General features: G+C 40.2%; 2 protein-coding genes across 2 annotated transcripts; one reads left to right on the top strand and one right to left on the bottom strand.

Annotated features, from left to right (window-relative positions):
* Nucleotides 1-37: 37 nt before the first annotated feature.
* trmt61b (tRNA methyltransferase 61B) lies at nucleotides 38-4,590 on the bottom strand. The gene is made up of 7 exons (XM_054797413.1): nucleotides 3,612-4,590; nucleotides 3,417-3,519; nucleotides 2,538-2,728; nucleotides 2,340-2,431; nucleotides 378-577; nucleotides 235-300; nucleotides 38-156 (listed from the first exon to the last, which is right to left on the bottom strand). Exons 1-7 carry the CDS (start codon nucleotides 4,371-4,373, stop codon nucleotides 122-124), a joined length of 1,449 nt encoding a protein of 482 aa, XP_054653388.1. The 5' UTR covers nucleotides 4,374-4,590; the 3' UTR covers nucleotides 38-121.
* Nucleotides 4,591-4,959: 369 nt separating this feature from the next.
* Nucleotides 4,960-24,564, top strand: wdr43 (WD repeat domain 43). Its single transcript, XM_054797469.1, has 18 exons — nucleotides 4,960-5,201; nucleotides 6,996-7,130; nucleotides 8,229-8,350; nucleotides 8,921-9,041; nucleotides 10,289-10,407; nucleotides 10,494-10,596; nucleotides 10,757-10,821; nucleotides 11,907-12,066; nucleotides 12,351-12,437; nucleotides 12,680-12,805; nucleotides 13,156-13,308; nucleotides 14,916-15,002; nucleotides 15,108-15,139; nucleotides 18,651-18,714; nucleotides 18,994-19,107; nucleotides 19,695-19,764; nucleotides 20,913-20,971; nucleotides 23,356-24,564. The coding sequence occupies exons 1-18, from the start codon at nucleotides 4,995-4,997 to the stop codon at nucleotides 23,491-23,493; spliced, it is 1,962 nt and encodes a 653-aa protein (XP_054653444.1). The 5' UTR covers nucleotides 4,960-4,994; the 3' UTR covers nucleotides 23,494-24,564.
* The last annotated feature ends 495 nt before the right edge of the window (nucleotides 24,565-25,059 follow it).

Raw genomic sequence — 25,059 nt, 5'->3', positions numbered from 1 at the left:
AAAGTGTTCATTTTTCTAATATTTAAAATAGCAAAGCTTTTGATCCTTCTCTCAGTTTTATTTTACAAAAGAGTATGAATCAAGTGTCAGACGATCTTCTCTTCTCCTTACGGCTGAGCAGCTACCCCACAAACTTCCTTAGTTTCACCAGGAAGGCTGAAAATGTAAGACAACACTTTTTAAAAACACTATAAAATGTCAAATGTGTAAACATTGACTCAAACATTATCTGACCTGTGTGACTAAATTGCTCCGGGTGAGGTCTGGCAACGTAGGGCACACTCCCAAAGGCTGGATTTTCTTCTCGGAATAAGTATAGGTACAGTTTAAACTTGATGGGATTTTCATCAGATACATTCAAATTCACTTATTATTACCTTGTTCAGCCTTATCTGACATGTCCTCTTCTCTCTGGTCTTCATTGAGAAACGGAGCCTTCCTCATGCAGTACTGCCCATTTTTAAGAAGGGCTGGGCTCACTAGCCAATCCCGGATCGGAACCTCCATGATGCGTTCACACAGCAAAGGGAGCGCTGAGCATCGAATTCCTTCTAGCAGGTCCATGACTTGTGTTATACTGGAGAAGGAGCAAGGAGGGAGAGAAATACACAATATGTTTGGCACAATAAAAATCTTTGACATACAGATATGATTGGTGAAAGAAAACCCTCAGTTCAGTGTTTAGACAAGTATACCATCAAATTTAGTTTGAGTTTAGTGGTTTTATTTCAGCCAACTACACACCAATAAACAACATTATGTACGTATATGTTCAAAAACAAAAAACTTTTTCGAATGGCATAGGCTAAAGCATCTTATTTTGCCTACTCTTCTATTAACTTGTTTTTCTTTTTCATCCATTCATTTTAAATATTTAGAAAAAAACATTTCACATACAGTAATCAGTTTGTGCACACAGGTGTTCATAATTCTGTTTTATATGTATTCATAATGTTTTTATTCATAAGTTTTAAAATCTATTACGTGTGTAACATATTTTCATTTCTCATTATCAATGATCCCATTCCAGATCGATTCCTTTACCTAATATAAATCTTTATTTTACAGTTGTTTGTTCCTTTGCTTTGTGCATACATCCAAATCCCTCTTAGTTCATATCTTTTGGTTTAAATCTGAAACATCCTCTGGGCACCTTCTGGAAGCATATCATTTACTTTATACATCATTTGAGCAGTTTTATAATCTACAAGATCACTGACTTTTAAGATTGTGATTTTATGAATAATTTGTTTGTTGAGACTTGATTAACCGGCTCTATTAACTTTCCTTATTACTCTCTTTTGGAATGTGGAAACTAGTTTTGGAAATGTTTCACAGGTCCCCAGACCTCTCTGCAATAAACAATGAATGCCTCAACAAACGTTTGGTACAAAAAATGTGTTGAATATTTGTTGAGGATATATTTTATCTTCTTAAATATTGAAACAAGTTTTGATGTTTTCTTCTTTAAACCCCAACCACCGGGAAGCTTTCAGGCGCAATGATGAAAAAGAACTTAAAATACTTCAACTTAAAAATATACCTTTGTAAATGCATATCAATTTTGGAAATATGGGTCATTATTTTATTTTTAAAAATATATAGTTACAAATGCCATAGTTTTTGCATGTATGTTGTTTGTTGGGAGCGGTGCCCCGTACCACTGATGGTCCTTGAACGCACTACTGTGCGTGCGCTAACTTTCTCCCATGCTGCACAGATAGACTACTACTGCATTTTTACCGTTTTTCTTCACCTCATATTTCGTCTCAAATGCTGATACTACGTGGGAATGCTTAAAGGTAAGTTTTGATGATGTTATTGGGTGCTAATGTGCATAGTTGTTGGTGAAAACCCATCCATCCATCCATCCATTTTCTATGCCGCTTATCCTCACTGGGGTCGCGGGAGTATGCTGGAGCCTATCCCAGGACTGGTTGCCAGTAAATGGCAGGGCACATATAGACAAAGAACCATTCACAATCACATTCATACCTATGGACAATTTAGAGTCGCCAATTAACCTAACCTGTAACAAAACATTTTTGTGGCATGTGGGAGGAAACCGGAGTACCCAGAGCAAACCCACACACGCGAACTCCCAACGGAGATTCAAACCCAGATCTTCCAGATCTCCTGACTGTGTGGCCAACATGCTCACCACTTGGCCACCGTGCGGCCACGATTTTTATTGTAGGGAAAAAAAAACTTGAAGCGTCCCTCTTCTTGTTTTGCAATCAACAACCAGTTTTTAAAATCCTGTCAAAAATGAACTGATATTACTTTTGATAATCATCGATGAAGGACATTTCTATGGATGCCCATGCATGGATACTCACTTGGCAAGGTAGACGGCACATACAGCGCCAGGGTGCAGATGTGGAATCACCGTCGGTAAAACAAGGTGTGGGTTTATCAGATCGAGCGCAACCTGCAATACACATAATCCAATCAGTACAACTGCTGTCACCAAATCTAACACCCACAGTGCTGGAGCTGCTTGCTTTGCTACACAGATGCAGCTTAAAAACACTGACCGCATTGAATCCCTGACAGGCCAAAAGAGATGAAGCTGTGCATAGGTCAGCGTTATGGTACTGAATGTTGTCGGGCCACTCCTCCCCACGCCGTGCTCTCCACGAGGCCCTCCAGCGCTCATAGTTGAGCATAGCTCTTTTGAGGTGATCCTCCCTGATGTCAATGCTCAGCACGCTGCCCCTGCAGCCCACTGAGGGAAAACCCATTTACAGTGAGTCAGTTAGTTTGCCTGCAGACAAACATTTCACTAAATATACTTGCTGTAAAATACAGCATGATTCAGCAGTTGTTTAGAAATGACTCAAAAACACTTTCCCAACTACTTTTCTTCTTAGAGCTTCACCGAGTTCCTTAGACTTTTATTGGTTGACCCAATGAGCACTGTCAAGCAAATTATTTTACGCAACAAAGCTGCAGTCAATCATGATAAATAACGAGACATTAAAAGGCCTTGCTCTTGTCAAAACCAACGTTTAGCAGTACGTTACATAATCATTCTACCACAGAAAAACAACGGCTCAAATAACTGATTAAATGCCCCAAATGAATACGACTTTAATGCTAATGATGAGTGTATGTATAACTTCTGACCACAACTGTAATAACCAAACCACTCACAAATGAATCAAGGATAACGTTCAACTGCTAGAATATATATTTTTTCTATTCAAAAAGGCAAGTAAATAACTATAATTTGACATATTAATTTAGAAGTTTTTCTGTTTATTGTAAAACAGTTCATTTGAAAATCCATGGATAACATTAATAGTTGTATTTTGGCATTAAAAATACGATTTCCGTTAAATAGAGGTTAAAAAAAAATCTGTTGTTCAGCACTCAATCTAACGTGCAATGATGACAGTATGGTGGGTGCAGACCTGCTCGAGACAAAAACAGAGACATGGCCCCAGAACCAGTGCCCGACTCCAGCACACAGTCTCCCTCTGTGATGTCCATCATCATCAGCATAGTGCTGGCATCCTGAGCAGTAGAAGGAGATACCATATCTGTAAACAGTTTGACCCCCAACTTGAAAAAACCCCATCAAATGTTGAGTTTTATGTTCCGTTTACCTTTGGGTAGCAGATGGCAGGACCCCTCTTCATATTCAGCACGTAATCATCCAAACTGGCACGTCGTATGTAGATGGGAACATGTCGGCTTGTCCTGTGGAAATGACCTGCAGGTTGCCCAGCTACATCGTCATGCAGGACAATCCCCCAGCTGCTCTGCAGACGTGCTCCTGTCTGCAGCTGGAACATCTTCCTGAAATCCACATCCCTTTTCCTACGATACTCAGCTATGAGCAGCTCCCCGTATGCAAGTGTCGTCTCTTTTGGAAGTGTAGGTGACGTACATAGTTCCGCATTTAATGGGTCCTGTGAATTTGAGTCACACTCTTTCAACAGTGATTCGTCTCTTGTGTCCAAACCAGAAGTTTGCTCTTGTGTAGACAACATGGACGAAGTATCGGCATGGCGTTGGTCTTTTTGCATGTGTGTATCCTCTTCAGGTGGCTGAATCTGTTCTCTCAGCTGCATCACCTCAGGGCTCAATACATCCCGGGGAAGCAGGCTACTGACTCTCTCAAGAGGCGAGAGGGACCTCTTTCTACACAGCAGTGATCGTTTGGTATTCAAGAGTGATGGATCAGAGTTGTGTCTAACATCCTTGTTGAAGTTCAAACAGCTTGTTGAAAAACTTTTTCTATCCAGTCTACTTGAATTGAGATTTATACAAATGTCCCTGTGTCTGTGATGTCCTGGGGTGGATGTGACAGTACGCGTTAGTCTATACACAATAAGACGTCCAGCACGGGGCATTTGCACGGCCATTAGTTCATGTAAATTGGAAACAAGAACGAGAGATAGCCTTTATCCGATGAACCAGAAACAAAACGAAAAGATTACGAAGTGCAAATTACATCAAAATAAATATAACTACATACCTTGTTGAAATCTCATTTATGGGATGGGAAATATTTTATTTTCTCAATCATTTTCTCGAAGCATGTTTACATCGTCAAGAGGTCACCATGCTGGAAAACGCAGGTATATGACGTCAAATAAGCGACAGTTGTAGTAATTCAACCTTTCCAGCAGAGCGCGCAAGAGCCAAAGCACTTGTCAAACCAAAATTAAATGTATACATGAATAAAAATTACATCTAAATAAGTGGCAATTAATTTTGGTCACGAGGAAATGTAGATCCCGTAAAACGATTTTTAAGTGTATTTATAAATGTATGAAAATTAACACACAAGTGCCTATAAATGTAGTCGCGTGTGAATGAAGCAAAGTCTCTGACAAGTAGCGTAAGCAACATGAGAAAGTTTCTTGTTGTCTGGTGGCAGCCAATGGGTGGTGGGTACGCTTGACACGACGTTGCGCATGTGCACAAGCTTCCACACGTGGTTCGCGTAAACCAAGCACGCACACGCAAGCAGCGCTTCAGAAATGGCGGCCGGAGGTGGCAGCGTTTCGCTGCAGTTACCTTGCGTCTTTTCACCAAAATCACGACAATACCTGGCAGTGTGTGCCCAGGACGGCAGACTTCGCATCTGGAACACAGACAGTAAAACGCTTCACCAAGAATACGTGCCTTCAGCTCATCTGAGTGCCACTTGTACATGCATACATTGGGGACCATGCCGGACAGTCAAGGTACGTGAGGCTATGATGGCGCTTCAGTTAGCTGAATAGGCTAGTGCGGCCTAAGCTAGTTAGGCTGGATTGGTTTTGTGCGATAATGTTCCTAAATATTACAAGTGTCATTTTGCTAAGAAACGCTTATTGTGACGTAGAAATATTTGCCTACCAGCCACAAAGACGTTTTTGTTGTGTGTCTTGACAATGAAAACAGCCACGTTAGCTATTGGCTAGCCTCAACATCTGCGCAGAACGCACATGTTGGCTCCCACATGGTTGTGTGAAGAAACTCTGCCTAACCTTTTAGCGTTATGCAATAACTATATGGAGCAATGTAACTACCTAGACTTAATACTTCCAACGGCTAATATAAAATGAACATTTCAAGTAAAGCTGGTTTTGTAAGTTCACCCATGAACAACTTCCATTATGATACGGGTGACAGGGTCGGCATCAAAGACTACGAAAACCACTAAATAGTGGATAAATACATGACATTAACAACCTGTCAGACCGCAATTATCGACCATCATTATTCTATTTGTGTCGTCAGATGTCGTCGACGAGCTTTGCATTAGTACTGTAGTGGGCAAAGGCAATCTCAAGTTTGTCATTGGGTTGATGCATGTATGGTGGTTGTGCCTATCCTCGTACTTCATATCTAATTAATATCAATTAATATAGTCACTTGAAATTATTTTACATGCTGGAATATATGTGGAATATAATTCATACACAAGGGCCCTATAAAATCCGTTTTATATTTTCCCAAATTCCGTTTTAATTTTTTTAGAATTCCGTTTTTTGCCTTTAACACTGATTTTATCAGCATAGTGTGTGCTTTTTGGGTCACTGAATAAAATACCCACGAATTAAATGCAAAAATCTTTACATTTATGGATGCAATACATCATTGTCCGATTTTTCCCAGTAATTGAGAAATGGATGTAGCCTGGCTACCTTTTCTAATTGGATGTCAGGCCTCTGCGCACACTGCTACACAATCTTCAACTGTAATGCTGGAGCTTGTGATTAAGGAAGTTGGAGCCACCGATGTAATTCCAATCCCGTTACTAATGTAAGATAATTTTATGATGCCCTTATTTTGTTTACACAACTAGAAATGTTGTGGCGAACGGTGCTCATATTTTGAAAGCCAGAAGTGTGTTGAGTGTCAATTGACGGTTAAGACGAGCTGGGTGCAGGAATAAACACGCCTCTCGTCGTTTTAACTCAGAACCTGTACGTCGTTAGCAGCTATTGTAAAACGCTCGCTTACGTTAACGCGGTAAAACACAACACGGTGTAAACACTCATCCAGCCTAGCATGCTCTGCTAAACGAAGCTATCCCCGCTAGCTTCCGTTCGCGCTCCCTAAGAGAGGCGTTTCCAATTTTCTCGCAGGCGTTTTCACATACTTTAGTGTTTGTCGTGATATTCTGCCACGATTGAGCGGTCCGCTGGGGAAATACTCCCCCACACGAACGTTCCGTCTCCTCAGGATGACATAATTTTATTCACATTACGTCACTTTCTGCAAAATTCCGCATTTAACAGTAAATTCGTTTTTTATTGGCCAATTCCACGATTCAGTCCGAAATCATGGGGCTTGGTTAAAGGTTCACACTTGGATTACAAAAACACGACATGCGTCATGGGGAGGTGTAATGAGTCAAGCGTGCCGCTTCTTCAATGAGAGGTTTTTGTGATCCAGAATTACCCTCCATATTCTTTGAGCATATATCATATAAAATGTAAGGCCCTCTGCATTAATGCAGCTTAATATGCCAAGTGTTGTTGTTTTTTTAGGAGGGACCTCAGAGGAAGAAGAGGAAATCCGAGGCAGGGCAGCTGGAGGAGAAGGCAGACCTGTTGGCAATGGGCACGGCAGCAGGCACTGTGCTCATTTACAGTACAGCTAAGGGAGCGCTGCACTGTACCTTGGTGAGTTTTAAACTTAAAAACACGTGTGTGTGTGTTTTTCTAATTTGTACTATTAAGTTTGTAATAATTTCTGGTATAATGGTATGCCATAAACATGGTGAAGTACATACTCGGTTCTAAGGTCACGTTTTGGTTCCTTTTTAAATGCAAAACATAAAACTACTTAGCTTTTTTTCTAAACAACTTGAAATTATGTTTAAAATGAAACATAACTAATGGCAAATGGGCGGTGTGCCACACTTTGGACACCGTTGGTTTATGTGTAAGGCTGCAACTAACGATTATCTTTTTGATTAATTGATGAATCTGATTTAAAAATAAACACTTTCAATTTCCGCCTCTTTATGCAGAAATTGAAGATTTTAACTGACAGAGCAAATAAATGCACTAACAGCCGCTTGAATAGTCTGTTAAAATAATGTTAAATAATAAAAAATCTACGTGTTTGTCAAATAGCTTCAGTAAAACAACAAATGTACACAAAATACAATCATCATCATTTTCTCAGTTGATTAATCTGAAGCTTGTCGTTTCACTTAATGGAGTGATCGGTTAGGCCATAGATGGACCAAATTAAAATGGAGCAAACACCTACAGTTAGTGGTTGGGTCCACAGCATATCGCATAAGAGGCAAAAATGCCCATCGCTTTTTTCCAAAGTCAAAACTGATATGTGTGAATATGTTGTTTTAGCTAAAACACAAAGACAATAGGTTTTCATGGATGACTAAGGAAATTAAAACATATTCACATTTGAGAGGCTGAAATCAGAGGATATTTACATATTTAATAAAAAAAAACAATCGATTACCAAAATAGTTGTCAATGAATTGGGTAATCGATTAACCATTGATTAATTGTTGCAGCTCTATTTACGTATTTAACCGGGCAAGCGAAGTGTTCCCCAATGACGGAGGAATCCTTAGCACTATTGTGAGCCTTGACTCCTGCTAGCCAAATGCTGGGTTGCACGCTTGTGGGGGTGCTGTGCTTGCTTCTAATGCTTGCATTTTATAATGATACTCTTCTCTTGTTCCTACTCATTGTGAGACATCTGTTCCATTTTGTCCTTCACCAAACTCTTTTCCTCTTTTTTAGGATGGAGGCCATAGTGGAGGAGTGAATTGTGTCCATTGGCATCCTGAAGACAGTTTATTGTATAGCGGCTCAGATGATACAAATATTGTAGAGTGGGACCTGCAGACAGGCAAGACACGGAGGTCAGTGTTGTGACAATCTAAGAAGAGTGATTCAAGACCCCCCCCCCCCCCCCCCCCTTTTTTTTTTTTTTTTTTTTACATAATGGGACGTCTTTATGAGAGTCTATTGAAATACTTTAATACTTATTCACTTCAGTCTTCTGCAAAAAGCATGAATGGACAAGGCCAAATATGAAAAAATGTAGCCATTTAATGGACACGTCTGTCAGCAAACTGGCAATACTTGTTAAACACATGACATAAAGAAAATAGAAATAGAACAGAAATTCGCTGCGGGGTCAATCTAGTCTGAAGCAACAGCATGTCCACCTCTTGAGAGGACTTGTAAGATTGTTCCTGCCAGACTTACTTTGCATCAGCAGCTTTTGTTCAACTGCTAAAAACTTGAAGAACAAAAAATGACTGCTAAAAACCTTTAGCACAATTAAGGCTCGTCAGCAGGAAGATTCTGTGGTCCCAAGTGCAAATGACATTGTCTTACTTGCCTTTCACAGTCACACAAACTAACAGGAGAGCACATTCATGCAAATCCAAAAATACAACACAACAAATGTTGTCGTGTCTACACAGTAAATGGAAGGCAGACCGTGCTGCAGTGACCAGTTTGTGTGTGAGCCCAGATGGTAAACTGCTGCTTTCTGCTGGACAAACCATCAAGATGTGGGACTTGGACACAAAAGAGGTTTACAGGGTAAGTTTCATGGCATCTACATTTCTGAACATGACACAGACAGAAATTACAAATATGTAAGAAACCCAATCTAATGTCAGGCCAAATTAGGAATAATGCTGTCTGGGATATTTACAAGTGAGGGACTGTCCACACGGAAGCATTTTCAGGTGTAAACAATGTATTTTATCGTTTGTCTGTCATCCACGCGGACACGTGTTCTGGGTGCCCTGAAATGGTGTTTTTTTCAAAATGGCTTCCTGAGTGGGAAATCTGAAAACGCCAGCTTGGTGTTGCCGTATAGACAACCATACTCTCTGAAAACAATGACGTCACTGCCCCCGTCACTGTCACATGACCAGAAGTGACAAGCCGACACTTTAAGATGATCTCTGAATATTTCAGTGGCATGACCCACCCCAGTCAACATGCTCCTGATATTTAGTTGTTTTATACTCCAAAATAACTCACAGACTTCATTCCACTTTATCGGTCTAAACAAGCTGAAGGTGGCAGACTTATGAGCATGTGTTCTCTGTTCTTGTATAGTTGATGTGTCACGTGATTCCGTCTGCGTGTCTGTTTACAGCGCCACACGAAGGTGTGCCTTGTGTATCATGTCGTTTTCACCCAGTGTTCCTTTTCCCGTCTGGATGCAACTATTTATTAATCCGGCACCGTGTGGGCACAGTTTTTTTTCAAATGCCAAAAAAAATTCCCAGGAACGTTTCTGTGTGAACATAGCCTGAGAAATCGAAGAAAAACAAACTTGTACTGCAGTATCCACCTACTTTTAAATATCTTATGCAAAATAAATGTAAAATGTTTAATGTCAAATAAAAGGTGTTATATTATATTAGAGAGGTGCCCTGTCCCCTACCCCAGGCACCACCCCTTGAAATTTAAGTTAATTTTGTTTTCAATATAGCGCATAAGTAAACATTTCATATACAACATGTCTATACTTAAAAAAAAACAATTTTTAATCTGCTCTCTGTGTTTGAGGTTATGTCTTCTTGAAAAATGTATTTGTGGACCTTTTTAAGATTTGTATTGCAGTACTCCTACTGTATTCTGTCATTTCTCAATCATTGCATATTCAGACATCTCACTAGTATGATTTACACTGTCACTGTTCCACCAGGTGATATTAGGGGTTTACACCAAATAATAGGCTGTCACTAAAGCTACAACATTAATAAGGAAAGGCACTTGTAAATCCCAGTCAAACATTGCTTTGCTTTTTTTATGCCTCTCTCCCTATGCAGAAATTCACCGGCCACTCCACAGCTGTGACGACCCTGCGCTTTGCCACAACACGGCCCCCTGACACCAGCGGCCTCTATTTTCTGTCTGGTGCTGCTCATGATCGACTGCTCAGTGTATGGTGAGTGCACAGACGTTACCAATTCAGGTCATGTCGTCTACAACTACAAGTGATGTGGTACTGATGTAAAGATTGTCTCGCTGCAGGCAAATACGTGAAGATGGAAAGGACAAGAACTCTGTAGTGTCATTCACACTCACAGACGAACCTCAACATATTGATCTTGTCACATCTAAAAGCAAGGAAGAGGTTAGAGGAATATCCTACTAATGGACAGCGAGCTTCTGTGTTTGAGCTTACACGCCACATAAATTGTTTCTATTGAGAAATCATGATGCATTATAGGATGTCTACATAGATTTAGAAATGTGTTGACAATAAAAAATCTTTGGCTCTTTCTCTCGGACAGGCGGTACGGCTAGCAGTGGTGTGTAAAGACGGACAGCTGCATCTTTTTGAGCACTTTCTAAATGGGTAAGCTCTGAGAACAATCTATATTATCTAGGGATGCTCCGATCGATAGGCCACCAATCAATATCGTCCGATTTGGCGTATGCCGATAAACACAGTTCAAAGCCGATCACAAAAAACGATCGGTGTGCGGCAGCAAATACTACATGTCTGCAGTCTCACGTAGGGTTGCCAGCAAAATGACGCATCTTGTATTGAGCTTGACATAGGCTATGCCAATTGATGTCAGCGTGTTTGATCACTCCAGACCGGCTAATTTAGCATCTTTGCCTAGCTGTCACTGGCTGTACTTTGCACCGGTGTTGCCTAGCTAGCCACTGGCTAAAGTTGTCCGCCTAGCTTCAGACTGCAAATGTGACTTTTTACCACAGTGACATTTTGTTTTTAAAACAAGCAATGCGGTTAGTTCGGAATTTGTTTTTGTCCCACGAGAAAGCCACAAGTGGTTATCACGTTCACGGAGTACGTACTGACTTTTTCAAGTGTCACTGAACAACTTTACTCGCTTGTTGTCATTATACTAATTGCCTTGTCCTCAAAAGGCTGTTTGTGTGTGGTTGTTTAATGAATATAAACAGTGTGTCCAGCTTTATGATTGTGATACAATCACTGGAGTCTATCTCGCCAGGTGATTCTGAGTAGCTCAAAGAGTCAATGAGTATTTACTTCAACTTTTAGTATTTTGTATTGTAATTGTTGAATTCAAAATTTATGCCTTTTTATACAAGTATAATGACAAATGACCACAAAATATCACAAAGACGATGGCCACACTGTTTGAGTGGAGACCTGCTTGGTAAATAAAGTAGTCTACAATTTTTAGATGTTGCCAGTCATAAATTTAATGATGAAAGTTGGAGACCCCTGCAACCTGGACACTGAATTTGTTTAAGCTGAGCAGCCAACATACCAAGTCCCGTTATGCTCAGGATGCTGGATCAGTTTAATTGTGCTGCCTATAAATGAAGGAATCTCTTAAAAGCATAACCGTAATGTTGACAAATTTAACTAATGCATTTCAAGCTAGTGAGTTTCTTAGATTAGTCTACTTCACATGAACACAATCTGTCAAACTATTGTCCTTGCAGTCCCTGTAAGAAGCCCCTGTCGCCTTCGTGCACAGTGCAGATGTCTGACACCCAAGACTCCCCAATGCCAATCCCCCTCCTTGCAGCTACCTTGGGTCCTGATTCACGGACTGTGATGCTCGCTTACGGCAACTATCTACAGCCTGTAATGGAGAGAGTGGTGAGCACACAGCTGGCTTTGACTTTGCATAGCCAAATATTGTAGAGCCGATGTGGTGAATTTTCATAATATCAATAAAGCAATGCAGAACCTAATTAAAATTGTATTTCAGCTCTTGGTAATTTCTTTGGTTGTGTTATGTATTCCATTAGATAATGATCTCAGTCGGTATCTGATTCATTGTTCAAATATAAAACAGATTTACTGCTCTGGTAGCTTCCCAGAAGTAGTGTTAAAGTTATTGGTCTTTTTAATGATTTTCCAACAACCTGTCTTTGCTACAGGATATCAACACAGCAGAAAGACACGTCTGTTTGAGCCGCAATATTCAGACGGCACTGTCCCTTTCCATCGCATCCACTGTTTCTAAGGTAATAGTCATGGTGTTTAAGTACCACTTATGTGGGTTCTCTGTAGATGCTGACCTTTGCACCCGTAGTATGCGGTGTGTGTATGTCTGTTTTGGAGAGTAACAAAGGTTTTAGCCTTGTACATCTTGTTGAAACACAGTTATTATACTTCAGGCTGAGGTCCTGGAAATGATTGAAATAATTCAACGTCTACATGTGTAAGATAGACAATTATTGCTTGCCTAATGTAATTCCCATTGTAGGTGAAAACTCCGATTGTCAATGCCAAGAGCAAAGTGCTGGTCCCAGGGCTTCCTGGTCATCAAGCCCCAGTTAAGGGAACTTCACTGTCAACGGAGAAAAGAAAAAAAGTCTCAGACACTAAAGAGGTTTGTCGAGTGTCCCTAATCATGCATAACACATACCAAAATGTCAAATCTGATTTTACTTTGCCTTCAGAAAGTGCCATCTTAGCACTATTGTCCTTTTGATTGTAATCCGTTTGAGCACAAGTAAACAAGACACTGCCAGACCCTGAAGCTTTGTTGTGATAACGTCTGCAATATTTTACCTGTGCATCATTTGCGGGAGGATAGAGAGATCTCAATTTAATAGCTAAATCAACATTGTCTGCTTTATTTTTCTTTGCAGATGGGTTTTGATTATTATAAGTAGCTCGACTTCACTTCCTGAATTTATAGCCACATCTCATTGAGCAAAAGTTTCTCTCCATCTCTAGATGTCAATTGCAGAACGGCTTGGTGAAATTGATCTACAGTCTGCAGCCTCCACTGTGAAAGGAGCTCCAAAGGGGATGCCCTCTTTACAGACGGACAATTTTGCAGTGTTGCTGGTGCAGGGCCTTGAGAGCAGTGACGGCAACATCTTAAATGTAAGTATTCCTCTCGTTTTATAGCGGGAAAATTAGGACTGGGCGATATGGACCAAAACTCATATCTTGAGATATTTATGTTGAATATCGATATACGATATAAAAAGTCAAATGTAATGATCGATCTTCTTTACAACAAACTTTAAGCCTCAGCTAATACCAAAAGCACAAAAGAACAAAATATTAAAGTGTCCCGTTTTAAGAGGACATTTTGAAATGTCAGCAGCAACTCAAAAATACTTTACTTTAAAAAGTATTATTTTTTTAGAAAGAAGAACCTCATAGGAGAGGGGAAAAGTGAGTAGAACCACCTTAATTATGTTTCGAACTACAAATAAACTTGATTCTTAGTTTTAATTTAAAATTGGCCATCCCTTCATCAAAATAAAATAATTGGCTAGCGCCTCTCAAAGTCTCGACGGCGTAATAATTACATCTGGACTCGCCTCCAGCCTGCACCTTTTATCTCGGTAGTTCGGACTACTTGGTTATGTATCACACATCGTTCTTCCATCACACGTTCTGACACACTGACTGGTAAGTGAGCAAGTCTGAATGGGGCTTGATTGTAATGAGTAGTCACTTAATGAAGATGAAGAAACATGTACGTTCTACATCCCGCTCTGTAAAACAGCACGAGATCCACCCCGTGCAGTCTGCAGCGGTAGCTGATGACTGCACAGACGGCTTGTGACTGCTTTGGGGGCACGGTGGACGTCTCAGAAGCAACCGCTTCTGCTCAGTAACAACACACAAACTGCACAACAATTCATACTTTCACTTTTAAGTCTCCAAATACCAGAAAGCTCCAATGACACCAGAAAAAGTAGCTAGATTTTTCACTAGTCGCTTTTGAGAAAATACGTTGCAAAGAGGGTTTGGAATGTTGCCAGATTTCACGACAGTGTTGCCAACTCTAACTTGTCGCTTCCTTCGTGCTTATGGGGGCTTCTGCTCCTCTCTCCTCCTCTCCTCCTTTATGCACGAAGGGGGCGGGGCAGTAGGCTGGCTCAGGAGAGCTGGCGCACACACACACAGGAGTGAGACATCTGCGTCAACATACAAGAGAACAGCGCAAATCCAGTCTATCAAAATAAAGGATGTTTGTTTTTGATATTGTGCTTAAAAGAAAAATAATAAATATCGATATATCGCCCAGCCCTAGGGACAATCTAGTATTTCAAGTGTTCTGTTTACTTATATTGAGTTTTTTTTTATTAAGCTCTTGTCACTCCAATGTATTGCCAAGATCTTTGTGAGTTTTGAAAGTTTTTGTCGCGTTTGGGTTTATCTTTAATGCTTTCAAATAAGTTTCGGAAACGATAGCTCAATTTTGACTCGTCTTGTACACGAATGCAGGAGCAAGTCTGAGGCACTTCAGGTCAGATGTTCTTTTACGTAGTTTAGCCAACTTGATGCATGTCCCTATGTGTGACAATCGTAAGTGTGCCACAGGTTGTGATAACAGAAGAATACAAGGCCAGAATGAGGCGATACAGTTACAGCGATCAGAAAGTTATCTCTGGTCTGATCTAACATGTGCCAAGAGAGCCCTATAGGTAACTACATCTAATAGTTCCTTACATTTTTCCTCTTCTCTTTCACAGAAAGTTTTTCAGACACATAAAGACATGGTGATAAAGAAAACAGTTGCCCAGTTACCCCTTACAGCTGTTTTACCACTGGTAGAAGAGGTGAGTGTCAGTTTTTGGCACATTTTTAAGCCTCTTTATATTCTGGAGTGACACTGGCCTGCATCTTTGTCAGGACTCATTTAATCAACCAATTTCTCCTTGTAGATCACCAGGAGGCTCCAAGGGCACCCATTTACGTAAGTACAAGCTAGATTGGCAAACCATATTTTCTGGACTACAGGTCGCACTTTTTTCAGTTTGGCTAGCAACTGCGACTTATAGTCAGGTGGGACTTGTATATAAAATATGTATACAGTAATCCCTCATTTATCACGGTTACTTGGTTCCAGACCTGACAGTGACAAGTGAATTTCTGTGAAGTAGGATTCACTATTACATTAACACCCCTATAGTGACCTTTACACTTATTTTACCCAATATAGTACACATAATAAAAGCAAATACAGTCAAACCTGTCTTAGCGGCCACCTTTTATAGAACGGCCACCTGCCTATAGCAGCCACTGAAAAATCCCCCACAGCAAATTTACATGTTATAGACCCTGTGTATAGCAGTCACCTGTCCAACGCGGCCAGCGGCCACCCATTTTGTCTCCCTAGGTCAATATCTGACCGCATATAGCGGCCAAATTTCCGACTCAAGTAGAAGCTTCATGCACGAAAAAGTTTTGTTTTTCCAATCAATGAAGCCGTCGTGTGTAGACTTTAATTACTGAGTCCTAGCTCAGTCACAATCATTCACAAGATCCACACAAACTGTCAGTTGCTTTAAGAGCATTTGCACCAAAACATTAACGCAAATTAGGCTGGAAACAGGACGTGCTCCCAGCGACGCTACAATAAAAAAATAAATAAAAACATACGCTAGCATGCATGCGGCAGCGGGAGCAAAACTGAGTTCGGTTGTACTTAATTGAAGTATTTTATAGTGTACTCACATTATTTTTGATCAATCCTCATCCACAAATCCATCAAAGTCCTCATCTTCTGTATTCGACACAAAAAAGCCGTCGTCTTTTCCGTTCGCTACTAGTCTGTTAACTTGTCAGTGTTATTCAGCTCCGAAGCAAAGAAGGAAACTTCTCCTGTTGCTTCTGCCAACTTTATTTATTGAACGCGGCCACCAGACAGCAGCTCAGAACACACACACATCTCTCAGCATCGTCTCTCCTTCCTGCTTGCCCACAAGGCAAAAGTTAAACAAGCCCCACTGCATAGCTGTCCCGGCAATGCCTGTAAAAAATGACACCGTTTATTTCCTGGTGTGCACTGGTCAATACTGTAATGCCGCTTGTTGTGGGGAAGGAGAGACTCACGTCACCGATGCACTTTAATCGCTTTATTAACAGCGGAGAACACTGCAGGACTTTACATCCACGCCAACATAAACACACTTCCCAACTCTATCGAAACTCACAGCTAGCACTGAGCTTAGCTCTCCTGCTCGGGACGCCCACCGTCACTTCCCGTCACTTCCTGATGAACTAAAGCTGTGATGACACTCTGCCGTATAAAAAGTAAAATATTAAAAAGAAGCGTAAGACATGACTAGCACAACTTTGTTCCGTGGGTTGTGGATATATTCTATCATTTATTATTAAGCCTCTAGCTTCCTTTTTAGTAAGTAAAAACCTTGGCTATGATTGCACTACATTGTCATGTAGACCTACAAAGTACACTTGGAAGAACAAGAGGTGAATAAATGTATAGCAACTGATGAGGGGTAGGACTAAATAAGCTTTGCTTCTTCCTACTCCTTTTTGGACATGCAAAATTGTGAATTGTACGATGTGATGTGCTACTGTTTGACTCATATGCATGTTCAGGATGAATTAAAACCATGAACCATGATAATAACAAGCCTAGTAGTGCTGTACAACTTTTATCCGCAGTCCGCAGTGCCCTTTACTGGTCAACATTATTATTATTATTATTTTCCCTTTTGTTTCTCCCTCTACTGGTCAGCATTCAAACTGGACGCCAACCTGTCTATAGAGGCCACCTGTCTCACGGCCACTTTTGCAGACTCCCTCTCGTGGCCGCTATAGAAAAGTTTGACTGTATGCCATTTAATACACGACTCATACTTGTATGTGTTGCTATGAATGTGTTTCCTTTGGCAGCTGAGAGAGGAAGTGATGTCCGGGGTTCAGAGTTGAGTTTCAGCTTGCCGAGGGTTACGGGTGCAACAGTAGCCGGTGTTTCCTGCGTTTTTTTATTTGGGATTATTGTGCCTGTTGTAAGATAAATCAAACCCGTCTCTGCACCTCTTTCTTCAGTGTTGCCCTCCTCCCGTCCAAACGGTCTGTGTAATTTACTCAACCCCCGGTCCTCTTCCAGGCACGCCTCCCGTCAAGCCCACTCCTCTGATTGGTCACACTCCTACACAAACAATCGCTTTTGTATGATTACTTACACAAAGTAAACAGTTAGGAAAGTGATAAATTGTTACTTACAGCTTGCTCTCCTGACTCTGCAACACGACCAACACTCTGTTCCAAACATCGCACCCTGACTCCATCGCGGTTTTTCGAAATTAATAAAGCATTGCTGTTGTGTGGTTGAAAATTGCCGATTAGTTTTGGGGAAAAAAAAACATACTTAAGTATTTCAAGCATAAAAACGGCTAAATGAATGAAAATGCAAATAATGTATTCAGAAGATGTGATATGGAGTGTAATGTCTGACTTGTGTGCGCCTGTTAAAGAGCGGGGCCTGGGAAATGACATCAGCTAGCTAGAGTTGACTGTGTATTGTACACTGGTCTCTAGGTGTCAGTAACATTACAATAGCCACTGTAGGAAGTATGCTGTAAATGGTAATGTGTGAGTCTATGTAATGCCTAATGTCTAACATTTATTATTTCCTGTTACCTCTATTATATTGGGTAATAAATGTGTAAAAATTATTATAGGAGTGTTACTTCATGTCTTGAGGGCTCTAATAATGCCAATGCTAACCATGTTTAGAAGGTCTTTAACAGGGTTTCTATCCTTCAACTACGAAAATATTCCATTTATAAATCATGGTCGGGTCTGGAACCAGTTAACTGTGATAAATGAGGGATTACTGTGTAATTATACCTGTGGACTGAGAAATGTATTTTAGACAGCAGTGTTGTTTAATTAGGACACTAATTATGTCTATTGAGGAGATTGCAGCTACTGTCAGCCACTAACTGACTAAATACACATGTATTTTCAGTTTATTTTAATTTGTGATAGAAAATTAACTTTTGATTTTAAAATGTGGCTGTTGGATTCATTTCTACACATCGGGATGTGTCCACGTGCCATGTCATGTAACAAAAGTGAGAACATTCTGGCATTCTTTAAACCGTTAAGTTGTATTGTATCCATATACTTAAACATTATGGTTTACTTCAGCTTCTGTAGCTTTAGTTTTTCCTCCATCTTGGTGTAAACATTGCCCCCTCTCTCTGGCTTCGTCGTCTTTCCTTGTGAATTTAATGTTTGGAGTGTTGTTTTTTTTTTTTTTTTTAAAGCAAAGCTTTCTCTGATATTTTGATAATCAATACCGTTAAATGCAGTTGACATGTTTTTTCCTCTTTGACACATTTTCTTACACTCTGGTGCGACTCGTACAGTCCGCAAAATATGGTAGATTTGAAGCGCTGATATTTTTGCTAGAAGAGTTAAGCATCAGTCATTTTTCTGCTTTTTTTCAGAGCGGTTCTAATGGTCCGGTGGCTCAAAGCGGTGCTCATGCACCACACATCTTACCTGTCATCGGTGAGTCCAGCATCTCTTATCAGTTGTAGCTCATTTGGTGCAGTGGCATTGTTCTTACACACAAACAAAATTCACTGTTTCTTCCAGTCAGCAACTACACCCTCAAGTATGTAAACAGAAGGCAACATTGTAAAGAATTTTAAGTGCACAAAGTTAAAAAAAAAAAAAAGAGCTAAATTACTTTTGTTTAATGAGGTTGCACTTAGAAGTCTTTTTGGATAGTGTTTTGTTTTGTGCTTTTTCATCCCAGCCTGACTAATTCTTGTGTGTATTTGACAGCTGCCTGACCTGGTTTCCAAACTGGGAGTGCTTTATCACATGATTGAGAGCAGAGTGAAGATGTTCCACAAGCTGACCAAGCTACATGGAAAACTGTACCTTCTCGTTACACAGGTCAGATTTAACAAATATGACAATGTCCAGCATATTCTCCTTGCAATTTAATAGAAAACAAGTGGCAGTTTTTAAATGCCACCCACAACATGCTTGACAATTCTTTTGAAACCTACAAAATTTGGGAGTTGAAAGGGTCTTTTTATGGAAATCGTCAAAGCAAATACTAAAGGAAACAGTCTTGATTTTCTCTGCAAGACCATAACATGGTGGTCTGACCCACTTTTTGTATATTAAATCTATTTGCATGATTAATTCTACAACACAGTGAACTACATACTTACTGTTGTTTACTCAGCCTCCAAACACATTTCCATTTCAGTGTTGCATGCCTCCTAAAACCAAATTAAAATGCTCTCTATTGTCTGTTTATCCGACCTGAGGAAACCCAGGGGAGCTTTTAGGTTGTAATCTGCCGCTATATAGAAAATGTAATTAAGTTAAGTTGCTCTTCTTGGGTGGGTGGGGGTGGGTGGGCTAATAATAATGGTAGGGGACAATATTGAATGGTTCAGAAGTAAACAACTGAACAATACTGTACAAAAAAATCCTGTGCTTAAGCTGATTTTCTTCTTCTACACCACTAGGTGGCGACAACTACCAGCAGCAACATGGTGTCTGACGTTGACCACACTGCCAGATTGGTATATGAAGAGGGTATGTGCTTTTTGGTCTTATCATCACTGTTTTTCATAAAAGCATTAAAAAAAAAGCATCAAACACCTCCGTTATATGCGACATTTGCAACTGGTTGCATTGTTGCTGAGTTTAAAGCTTGCAGTGCAGTCTGCAGTTTATGCAGATTCATGTAGGCAATGTTGCTCACCACACAGACACTTTTGGCCATGCACTGCACACAGACATTCCTCCTGTAGCCTGGCAACATGACCAGTAAAATTCACATCTCTTCTTTTGAGCAGAACAATAAGGCCTGTTCTCATTTTTATTACTGTACAGTATGAAACACAGTAATGGACCGCGTTGGAAAGATTTTAAGCTCTGACACCCCTATATGTGATGCAGGAGGGCTTTTTTTTTTTTCCTCCAAGCTGCCAGGGAGCCATGAGTTGATACAGTCAAGTGTCACCAACACGCACGAATGCTGCTTGCACCAGGAGATACCATTAGAGACAACTTCTGATTCTTTCTTATTTTTAAAATGTAAAAATTGTAATTGCTGCTGTCTTTGTTGGTAAGTGCATTCCATGGATGTCTTTGATGCTCCAGATATGTCAGAGCGAGTGATGATGGTCTTTGGAAGCAGTTTCAGTAATCCAGGGCTGGAAGTTTTTTGTTACTAAGACGGAGTTCCGTCATTTGCCTATGACCTCTGTGGCAGTTGCCAAAGCATACCAGCAGAATGCATGTTAGTGCTCCAGTTATGAAGTTGAATGCACATTTCACTTGGCGCGCGCAGGCAAAATTTACTCCATGCATTTCAGACTCGGTAAGACAGCAGTAGGTTTTTTTTGTGCATTTAACTTGTCAAAAACAAAAATACTAGGTATGCTCCGCTCAAGGTAATCATTACCGGCTGTAGGCTGCAGTAGTACAATTAATCAAATACCAACATAGATGTTGGTTAATTGTATAATCTATTCATTGGTGCTGCTCTCGATGTATGTAAGTTCATTTCCAGCATAGCTGAAAAATGCATTTCTGCCCTACTTTGTGGGTGGGTGTGGCATGGGCTTGGAAATTAATAGGGTATTCAGGAATTTATCATTGTGAAAAGTCTTTATGGAAGATGGCAGACATGATTGCCACCTCCCTTTGAATAAAATGTGTTCTCTTGCCAATAACAGAATCTTCAGATGAAGACGAGGCCTCTGGGGATGAAGGGCTTCCTGATGAAGACTCTGATGTAAGTTCTGTGAGACTGGCCATGGTGTGTATTGAAAATAAGCAACAGATGAAAAACAAGTTATTGTATCCCACGGGGTGTAAACTGGGGGCAGAATATGGATTCATCTGTCTGCAGTAGAGATATTTTTTTGGATGCAACACAGGCAGTTTTATTTCATTGGCATGTTGGGTTTTGTAAAGCTATATAATATCTCAAAATAGGCTAAACATGGTATCTTTTTGTTCAATGCTGATTAGAAAACTTTACCAAACATTGAAAAGACTGTTCTGTTTAATTTGAACAGCAGGTGAATAGAGACGGGACAAGGGGTGTAGTGTAGTTCAGTTCATGGACAAAGAAGTGCTACAGTATGTGAAGAAATTACCCTTAAATATCCTGCAGTCATTTTCTCCGCAAGGTGCAATGACCATCAAATAACGCAGTGGTAATGTAACTGGGGGGGTCAAGAGTATTAATAAAAATGATATCAACTGCATATTAATCATTTCGCATCAGCATCACCTGTGTGTGCGTACATGAAACTCTCAATGGAAATGCAAATTCAAATTGACATGATGTCACGACAGGCACGATGATAATATAATAACATAATCATCAATAACATAATCATAACACAGGCTACTCTTGTGGTCATAATCCAGCTAAAACTCAACTCTGAACCCCCGACACCACTTGCAGTCTGGAACACATCTATTGAAACTAGGGGTGTAACGATTCGTTTTAATAACGATTTGATTCCTATCACGATCCGTGGTTGCCGATACGATTCAAGAACGATTTTGGTTCATTTAGAATGATACGATTGGAAGCGATTCAGTAACTTAAAAGTTTACTTTTTAGGCAAAAATTCAACCTGAAATATAACTGCATTATTTGATCATTGCGCCTTGCGGAAAAGATGACTGCAGGATATTTAAGGATAATTTAAGGGTAATCCTAGAGTCATGTTTTTTTTTTGTAAGGGAATCGGGTATAAATTATTAATGCTGACATACTTAAGAATAAATTATCAATGACTACAATTGTTTTTTTAAATGCAATACAAAATCGGAATGAACAGGTTGGTATAGCTTGCGATGATGATTTATTTACAGTACTTTAAATTGTGCAATCCAAACCTGCACTTTGCCTTTTATTGCTTCCGTGTACGTAAGCGTATGTTTTGACCTGGACACGCCGCGCTAGATGACGTCACAACGCGTCACTGCTACTCGACTATAAACGACCAGGCATACAAAACGTCCTTTTTGCATATTGTCCCCATAAATGGCACTTACGGATGAGTTAAATATGAATACTGAATGAAGTGAATGAACTGACGAAAAAGAAGAAAAAGCGAATCAACTGTATTTCACAGGTCCACTACAACTCTCATGACCCCACATACCCGGAAGACGATGACGTCACTGACTGAATTTCCGTATTTATCGAGTTTTTATCATTGAAAGTGCTGAAAAAACACACAGCCATATAAAGCCTGCAGTGCTTAAATCGATTGATTACCTTTTAAACGATGTTGGATCGATACATGCCGTCCAGAATGGGAACATGCTAAGCACACATCAGTTTAGTTGGATCGTACGAATAGAAATTAATGCATCGATGTAGTGAATGAATCGTTACACCCCTAATTGAAACATACGAACATGAGTTTTATTGATAGCATAAATGGCTTATTTTCTCTGATCATGTCTACTCTATTGGGTAATATGAGTGTAAAGGTAACTAAATGTCTAGAGGGCTCTAATAATGTCTAATAACACATTTAGAACACATTTAGAAGATTGTAAACCATGTTTTTCATTATCTAACTACAAAAATATTCCATTTATAAAGAAGGAAGCCGACTTTGTGGAAATGTACTAACCAGGGTCAGGCCTGGAACCAATTAACCTCAATAAACGAGGTATTGCTGTACAGTATTTTAACGTAGTTGTCTATTAGTGATTGGAGGTTGAAACCACAAGAGTGTATTTTGGAGAACCATAAGCGTTTCTTATTCTTGTAACATTTCTGCTAATATATTCTGGTTACTTGATTTAGCCACATGAGACGTTAGAAACAACTTAGTATGATCCAGTGCAGTTGTACACAACTGCAAACTACAGGTATCTTGTCCAGTGCCTTAAGTGATGAATATCATTACACTGCAGGTTTGTGCAAGTATGTTAGAAGAAATAAATCTATTTTGCTGGACTATCATAGTATTTTTTTTTTTTGTTCGGCAGCTGAAGGATGTCAGGTGGGATGCCAGGAGGTCATTCACACATTACTAGTTTTATTAGTACATTTGTGTTGTAGTTTTAATTGCCAGGTCTTATAAAGATGTTGTTTCTTGCTTTAGATGTGAGACTGACATGCTTTGTATTCTTCCTCATTAGAACTGGGAGGAAGCGGTGATGGACGATCACAAGGAAAAGCAAATTGACGAGGATGAGGAGGATCCCAAGAGCAGGACAGATTCCAAAGCAAACGGGGAGGAAGACATGGAGAACGGAAATGAGAGTGAAGAAGAATGAGAAGTCGTACACAAAATGGACCTGAAAGAGTTATATATGCTTTCATTTTATTTTCTTGCCTTTGATTTTATTACGAGAACAAGATGTGGTTTTACAAAATCAAGGGACGTATCGGAATTAGCGAGTTTGGCCTCCGCTTCGCCAGCCGTTCTGCCATCCACGGTGAACTTGTGCTCCTGGTCTTTGTCAGACTGAGGAAGAGACTCATCCTGAGGAGGAATGGGCCAACAGATTCTGTGACATTAAGTTTGAGGTGCCAGTTGTAGTCTGTATCGCAGTTCTCAATGGCCTGATGAGGTTGCATTGAAAAGGACTGAAAAAATAAGATTAGGATTTTTTTTCCAAGTTGGTCTACTTCAAATGTTCTGTCATTTATTCAATATACAGTGTTCTTGTTGGCACCTTCTGATTGGTTGACTAACTACGCCATGTAGCCTAAATTGCGCACGGTTCTTGGCTGGGATGTTGTACAGAATACTGCTCATTCCAGAGGCGGACTTGCTCAGTAAGACCATACATCATGTCCCTACACACACTATGTAAATTTCTATGTACAGTGAAGTGTTTGTACGAGCTCTTCCCTCTACAACTATCTCCCTGAAGTTCTTGGGATTAAACAATCTCCTGGAAGTAAAGTCTCCTGATGGCCTGTGTCAATAAGGATGGGAGTAACTTGAAAGCATCTCACACTAAAGGAAATTATTAGATTTTTGTTTTTAACTTGTGTGTGACTGCCCATCCACGAGGACCTGATATATAACTGTCAATGCCACCTTTATTTAACGACTGAAAAGCTTCATAACAAAATTCATGTTATCTTTGCAATTGATTATATTTACAAGATTGGACACTACCAAAATTCCATAAATGTTGACAGCACTATGACATATTACCGCTGCTGTGCATGACTTGTGGGCTCCAGAAGTCTAGTTTGTTGAATTCAGTAGTGTTTCTCACCTTTATCAAATGCCAGCACTTGCACCTTCTTTGGCTCCATTTTGGTTTATTCTGCAGCCGTGCTCAAAAGAAAAGCAGGGACGTGACAAACGCTACTGAATTGAAGAAACGACTAACTCATGGCAAAACATGGTGGCCGCCGTGTTGATCTTGCTGCACCATTGTCTCTGGCAACAACCTTGTCTTCCATGAAGGTAAAAGTAAACTTAAATGTTCACTTATCCCTTTCATTATTTGTATTATTACTGTATATAACCAGGTATCTCACATGCAGGCACACAAGGAAAGCTGTCAGTGATGGGGTGAGCTGATTGCTTGTAAATTGGAGGTGGGAATATGGATGTTTGCAGAAAGCAGCTCCAGCTTGGAGTCAAGTTGGCAAGTGGAAACATTCCTATGGCTTTATTAGTGACAACAATACAGCGCAGATGAATTACAGTTTTGTGTCTGTGTGTGAGATGGCGAGGAAGCGAGTGAGTCAGCAATGATGTGGTAGACGGTTCCCCCGGTGCTCGTTCATATCTATGGAAGAAGGCGCTTTTGCCAGTTAAGGTCAAGCTCTGCCCTTTTAACAAATCCCAGGAAAGATGATCCAATCAGCCTCGATTA

This window comes from Dunckerocampus dactyliophorus, chromosome 13 (genome assembly GCF_027744805.1).
Source record: "Dunckerocampus dactyliophorus isolate RoL2022-P2 chromosome 13, RoL_Ddac_1.1, whole genome shotgun sequence".
NCBI lineage: Eukaryota > Metazoa > Chordata > Actinopteri > Syngnathiformes > Syngnathidae > Dunckerocampus > Dunckerocampus dactyliophorus.
This window is presented reverse-complemented; position numbering and strand designations above follow the sequence as displayed.

Coding starts and splice junctions, on each gene's coding strand:
- wdr43 (XM_054797469.1), top strand. CDS start 4,995: ATGGCGGCCGGAGGTGGCAGCGTTTCGCTGCAGTTACCTTGCGTCTTT. Junction 10,597..10,756: donor CATCTAAAAGCAAGGAAGAG/GTTAGAGGAATA, acceptor TCTCTCGGACAG/GCGGTACGGCTAGCAGTGGT. Junction 20,972..23,355: donor TTCCTGATGAAGACTCTGAT/GTAAGTTCTGTG, acceptor CTTCCTCATTAG/AACTGGGAGGAAGCGGTGAT.
- trmt61b (XM_054797413.1), bottom strand. CDS start 4,373: ATGGCCGTGCAAATGCCCCGTGCTGGACGTCTTATTGTGTATAGACTA. Junction 2,729..3,416: donor TCTGTTTTTGTCTCGAGCAG/GTCTGCACCCAC, acceptor GTTTTCCCTCAG/TGGGCTGCAGGGGCAGCGTG. Junction 301..377: donor GTCAGATAAGGCTGAACAAG/GTAATAATAAGT, acceptor TATTCCGAGAAG/AAAATCCAGCCTTTGGGAGT.